Below are 6,536 nucleotides of genomic sequence, written 5' to 3'. Positions count from 1 at the left end.
TGTAAAACCCAGGCGCAAAGCGGTTTCACTTTTACATTTTCATGGGTGAGAATCAAGGCTAGAGAGTGCTCATTGCAGCCATTCCTGCGTATTTATCATTGTAGGAAAACACACTTACAATAAACCTCCCTCAACACGAAAATGACAAGCCCGTGTGCTCATGAGCACTGTGATTAAAGCGGCGAACGGGCGACATGGGAGAAATAAAACCCTGGACTCCTTCCCTGGTCGATTGCTTGATGATTGAGCAAAAGTTACATTGAAAAGGCGCTTCAGCATTGGCTGCACTAGATTCCCTCGGTGTTTTCAATTAGACAAACAGAAGTCCAGGTGGGAATGTGCTGCGCATTCGTCTGCCTTGCCCTGTGCTCGGGGGCTGGCTTCTGGGAGTGAAATCCCAGTGCGATTGTGCTGAAGTGAACCATAGGGACCTACAGCGGCTCAGGGACGAAGATGTTAAACTAAATGGGCCATGGTTAACACGGCTGTGGATCCCGAGCCACAGTTCTTCCAGGATACGGGGCATTTCGGTCCGTCCAGCATATGTTCGCCGCGGTTTTCTCTGCTCTAATTCATCCATGTGTCCCCACAGCTCCAGATGGCATGCTGCCTCCCAGGCTTGCGGCCGCTGCTCCGACCAGTCTTCAGGTTGCCTGGTCTACACCAGCTCGGAACAACGCCCCCGGCTCAGCCCGCTACCAGCTCCAGATGAGGCCGGGCCCCTCCTCCCCTGTGTTGCTAGAGTGAGCATTCTGCCCCTTCCATCCTCCCAGCGGGCACTGGGGCGTGGTGTAGCCATAGCTTCATCTTCGTTCCCATTTATAAAATGAAATTTACTGGGGCAACATTGCTTAATAGCCTTAGATGAATTTCAGGTGTTTGAGCATAGGTCCGTTCTTATTTGTAACAAATAAAAACCACCTTTTGTTTTTATTTTTAATTGATTTTTAGAGAGAGGGGGAGAGAGGGATAGAGAGATAGAAACATTGAAGAGAGAGAAACATCATTGATCAGCTGCCTCCTGCATGCCCTCTACTGGGGATCGAGCCTGCAACCCGGGCATGTGCCCTGACGTGAAATCATACCGGTGACCTCTTGGTTCATGGGTTGGCACTCAAGTACTGAGCCACGCCAGCCAGACAGGCCACCTTTTAAAAGTTCAAACAAACAAAACAACAAGCAACACCCTAGGGCAGTGATGGCGAACCTTTTGAGCTCGGCGTGTCAGCATTTTGAAAAACCCTAACTTAACTCTGGTGCCGTGTCACATATAGAAATTTTTGATATTGGCAACCATAGTAAAACAAAGACTTATATTTTTGATGTTTATTTCATATATTTAAATGCCATTTAACAAAGAAAAATCAACCAAAAAAATGAGTTCGCGTGTCACCTCTGACACGCGTGTCATAGGTTCACCATCACTGCCCGAGGGGATAATGATTTGCTTTGTAAAAATACCTACTTTTCATGTGAAAATAAGATTTTACAAGAAGGTTTCTTCACATTTCATTTTTCATCAGCACATCTATTACATAAAGCAAGCATGCACTTGAACCCCAAAATGCTGTCTGGTGAACTGTGGCTACAAAATTATAATACATATCCTACTAGTTCCATGTGGCAAACATGCTTAATGCTAGACTAGCATTGACTGAGTGCTACTGTCATATACAGCTCACATGAATGCAATATTATGAACCCTCAGCCAAATGGCTACTCATTTTCAAAGAGCTAGCATGTGAGGACAGAAAGGTGCAATGCTTAACTGCATGTTGACCTTACCTGTTTATTTCTTTGAGTGTCTGAAACTCTCTAAAATGTGTCCCTATAGGTTATTTTCCAGTCCTTCGGCATCGTTGAGCCATGAAGTGAGGGACCTCCAGCCGCACACGGAGTACGAGTTCCGGGTGGTTGCCTCCAATGGATTTGGCAGTGCGCTCAGCCCTTGGATTCTGTTCATGACGACGGAGGACAGTAAGTGTTCTGCACGATACGCAGCCAAATGTCCTCTACACGGGGGAGTCTTGAATGTCTTTAGTTTTTCCTAAACTCATAAATAGTCCTCCTGTATTCTTTGGACATCTAGTGGCAGTAGTCTTCTGTAGGGCAAGGGTGGTTAAATGTTCCAGAAAGAAGGAAAATGCGTGCCTGGAGGGTTGGAGGGCTGGGCGTACAGACGTGGCCCCATTCCATCCTTCAGGGTACCTCGAGGTGCCCTGCGAGAGAAAGCTTGTCAGCTTGTCCTCTGTGACCAAATGTTGCAGGGCTCTCTGCTCTGGAGGGGTTCCTGCAGGTAGAAGACCTGAACTATGGGCCTGACGGTTTGAGGATGCTCAGAGCACCATGATACCTTCCCCTGGAAGTAGGTTTCCTTGTACTTCTATTTGCACTTGACAGACAGCCTTCTGAACAGAGAAGTAGAATCTACTCACAGTGATTCTGCATCTAATACCTACAATAGATTGGAGTTGCCTTAGTCAACCCAGAAAGTTTGTAGTTTTTCGTGGAAGAGCTATGTTTGCATTTATATGTTTTTACTAGGTTATATAGGAAATAAACTCATGGACATAATATTTAGTTTTATACAAACTACCTCTATAAAAGCATACCAGTGGAAGCATAATTTTGTGTAGAGAAGTTGTAAATTAATGCAAGCTACACAGAGTGAATGAGGACACTGGATCTTTGAGCATTGATGTTTTTAGGGTTAATCTTGTCAATTCTTTTAATCCGGGGCTTCTTAGAAGATGTTGTTCTGTTGGCCAACTGCCATTCCAGCTCTATGTCTAGTGAGGACTGGAGTGACTTTCTCAAGCCTGGATATTAGTCCAAAGGCATAGTGTTTGAAACAGTACCAGTTGTTTATTCAATAGAATATTTATTTCTTCAGTAACCTTAATTACAGTATTGTAGTGAGGAGGTGACATCAGATGAGATAGAATCAGAACTATTTTCGTTCCTCAAAGCTTCCCTAATTTTACAAACATCAGTTATGAACAATAATATGTACTGTTTCGTCCATTTCTCCCTGGGAGCAAGTTAGGTCCTTTACGGGGCACATCCCAGTCCTTCTGGTCTTGAGGGGACCGTTTAGCAAATTATCAGCACAGCGCAGTAAACACCGCCTAAGGCCCAGGAGGCATTAATGCGCCACTCAGCACACCTACTCCCCTTCAGGGGGACTTCCATACACTCCGGGGAAGCGGACAGCCTGGTCACAAGCTCTCTACAGATTTATGGTCTAGAGAGCTCACACTTGAAGTAGAGTTTTAAAGAAATAATTGTTAAAACAATTGAATAAAGAGATGACCTGAACATAATTATTCAACCCACTGCAGAGGTGATTCCCATAGAATGCCACACTGGAAAAGGGAAGAAATGGTCTCCGTTCTCTGGCACTCATCATTTCTATTCCCATCAAGAAAGGGTGACTGTGAATTACCTTGGTCGCGATGCTTACTAAAAAGGGAGCATGATCTCCTATCCACAGGCAGGAAGTTCACCAGGGCAGGAAATGAGCACTAGCCGCCCAAGCAAATGCGTGGGTGCAAAGGGAAGTTCTCGTGGACAGAGAAAAGGACTGTGAGGAATTTTTTAAAATATATTTTTATTGATTTCAGAGAGGAAGGGAGAGGGAGGGAGAGATAGAAACATCAGTGATGAGAGAGAATCATTGATCGGCTGTCTCCTGCACGCCCCACACTGGGGATTGAGCCCACAACCCGGGCATGTGTCCTGACCTGGAATGGAACTGTGACCTCCTGGTTCATAGGTCAACGCTCACCACTGAGCCCCCTCAGCCAGGTGATCTGAGGAATTTTTAATTAAACCTATTGGTGAGACATTGGTTAATAAGATTATGCAGGTTTTAAGTGTCCATCTCTATGATACATGATCTGTATATTACATTGTGTGCCCACCACCCAAAGTCAAATCATCTTCCATCACCATATATTTGACCCCCTTTACCCTTTACTAACCCCACTCCCCTTCCCTCTGGTAACCACCATACTGCTGTCTGTGAATTTCAGTTTTATGTCACACATATAAGTGAAATCATGTGGTTCTTAGCTTTTTCTGTCTGACTTAATTCGCTTAGCATAATAGTCTCAAGGACCATTCAAGGTGTCCCATATGGTAGTAGTTTATCTTTTCTTTTTATTTTATTTTAAATCTTTATTGCTGAGAGTATTTATCTTTTCTTATGGCTCAGTACTATTACATAGTATATAGGTACCACATCTTTATCCAGTCATCTATCAGGGGACACTTTGGTTGTTTCCATGTCTTGGCCACCATGAATAATGCTGCAGTGAGCATAGTGTTACATATGTCTTTGAGGACAAATGCTTTGGAAGGATGGATTGGTTAATGGAAAAGTCTATCTGCCTGGCCTTCAGGGCCTATAAGGCACCCTGCTCTTCCCAATGTGGAACCTCTCGTTCTTTGCAGACTGCACTCCTGCCTTCCTGAATTCTCCCATCAGCATACTTAATTTTCTATCCCAAACCTTCAAGGATGGGTCCAGAGCTATTTACTGAACTATATGCTCCAATTCTGGAAGAAAAAGCATTCTTACTAATGTATACTCTCTGGTCCTGATCTCAGGAGAAATGGAGAAAAATAGTTTCCCAATATTGGTTCTCCTACTCTCAGACGACCAAGTAATATCTTTTCCATTTTCACACTTACTGGTCTTCAGCAGTTCCTTTTATTAATCAACTAGAGGCCCAGTGAACAGTCAGGGCCAACCAGCCAGGGGGAGGGACCACAGGAGGTTGGCTGGCTGTGGGAGTGCACTGACCACCAGGGGGAAGCTCCTGCGTTGAGCATCTGCCCCCTGGTGGTCAGTGCATGTCATAGTGACTGGTCGACCAGTCATTTGGTCGACCTGTCATAACAGTTGCTTAGGCTTTTATATATATAGATGACGCCTGTGTTACCAGCCTTTTCTTATTTCATCAGTTGCCAAAGAGCTGCATGTCCATTTTGGTGCAAAATCATGGTGCCCGTTCTTCCTCTTTGTTTTGGGATAAGCTGTTGAACCCTTTTCATCATCATCAGATTAATATTTCTTTATCTTTATTTTATTGGTCCTATTACATTTAAGTCTTTTGTGATGAGCTGTCAGAAATCCTGTGGGCAGGTAGTTGGGGTATAAATAATAAATTGATAGATTTCATGATTAAAGGGATGAAGGACTCCATCACTCTCCACTTCTGCTAGCGTATCAGTAGTGAATATCAAAAGGCCACATTAACAATTAGCATATAACATATTGCTCTGTGTAATTACGCATCCATATATTTGCCACCTTGATTTTTAATTCATTGGGAAATTCTGGGAATATTTATTTGTGGGGTTGATATTACTGAAAAAGGGCTTTGAAACTGAGTGAGTTTTTAATGAAAATGGTAAAAAGTTGCTTCAGGCCAACAATGAGGACCTAACAGGGAAACTGAGCAGTTGCAGGTGACTAATAATACAAGCGAGTCTAGAAGAGGTGAAAACCACGGAAAGTTAGACACACACAAAAGGTGTGAGTGGGCCCACCCGTTCATTCATACACACAATTACACACGTGCGCGTGTGCGCACACACACCCTTCCCAACATGCACACGTGAGTATGAAAATAAGCAGACCCCTTCGTTAACAGCTTTGTCTAAGGCTGGGGTTGAACTTCTGAAGCCCTGGAGCAAAATCGTTTCCCATAAAAGACAATTTCATTTGCCAAAATGAAACTACTTTCTGTTATTGATGCTGTAATAATGAAATGGCCTGTACTCCGAGTCTGGATCTGGACAGAGAATGCCCCGTTCCCGGCTCCGGGAGGGAGTTCTCCGAACAGTCGCGCTCCGGGTGCGGCCGTGTGGGTGTATTTCCGTCCCTGGCCGGCTGAGCTGTGTGGCTGTCATACTTCCCAGTGACAGCTGCATTGACAACATGTTACACCCCACATTGATTTTACAGTTAAGCGGCGGATGGTGATATATTGGGATTTTAAGAATTCAGCTGAGAGGCTGACTTTTGCCTTTTATCATTCCATTAAAATTTTATAACCATCTTTTTCATGTCATTTCACCCATGAATTCTTCCTTTAGAAAGTGATAGCTACCGCCGTGAGCATAACTTTGCCCGTGTTCAGAGCTTTTTATTGTATTAGCAAACTGCCCCAATTATAGTTATTACTCATGTTTTACATAATTGTGCTGACCCTTTCCACCACGCAGTAGCATGCCGGTTGATTTGTATATAGAATAAGACGATCCGGCCTATCCTTTTAAAGCACACACTTGAACCCGTGCCAGGAGTCGGGTTTTAACACTTGCCTGGCCAGAGGAGCTAATTAAGCTGCTTTCGGATCCCTCTCCTGAGTCACACAAGTTTAAGGGCCCTTCTTGCGACAGGAGCAGGGAACCGACTCCGAGCGGAGAGCTAATAAAATGCGCTGGCTTTTAAGGGGGGCGAAATCATGAAATTGACATGGAGCATCTTCTTTCCCAAGATAAGAGATCATCTTGAGGGAAAGCCT

General features: G+C 44.2%; 1 protein-coding gene across 1 annotated transcript in view; it reads left to right on the top strand.

Annotated features, from left to right (window-relative positions):
* Positions 1-472: 472 nt before the first annotated feature.
* The window catches only part of LOC102441494 (usherin-like), a 133,456-nt gene continuing 127,392 nt past the window's right edge, over positions 473-6,536 (top strand). The window contains exons 1-3 of the mRNA XM_023747297.1: positions 473-530; positions 593-743; positions 1,835-1,977. Coding sequence (XP_023603065.1) covers positions 473-530; positions 593-743; positions 1,835-1,977 — 352 coding nt within the window. The remainder of the gene's footprint in view (positions 531-592; positions 744-1,834; positions 1,978-6,536) is intronic.

Source organism: Myotis lucifugus, unplaced genomic scaffold (genome assembly GCF_000147115.1).
Source record: "Myotis lucifugus unplaced genomic scaffold, Myoluc2.0 scaffold_835, whole genome shotgun sequence".
NCBI lineage: Eukaryota > Metazoa > Chordata > Mammalia > Chiroptera > Vespertilionidae > Myotis > Myotis lucifugus.
The sequence above is the reverse complement of the archived record's forward strand: the minus strand, read 5'-3'. Positions and strand labels throughout refer to the sequence as shown.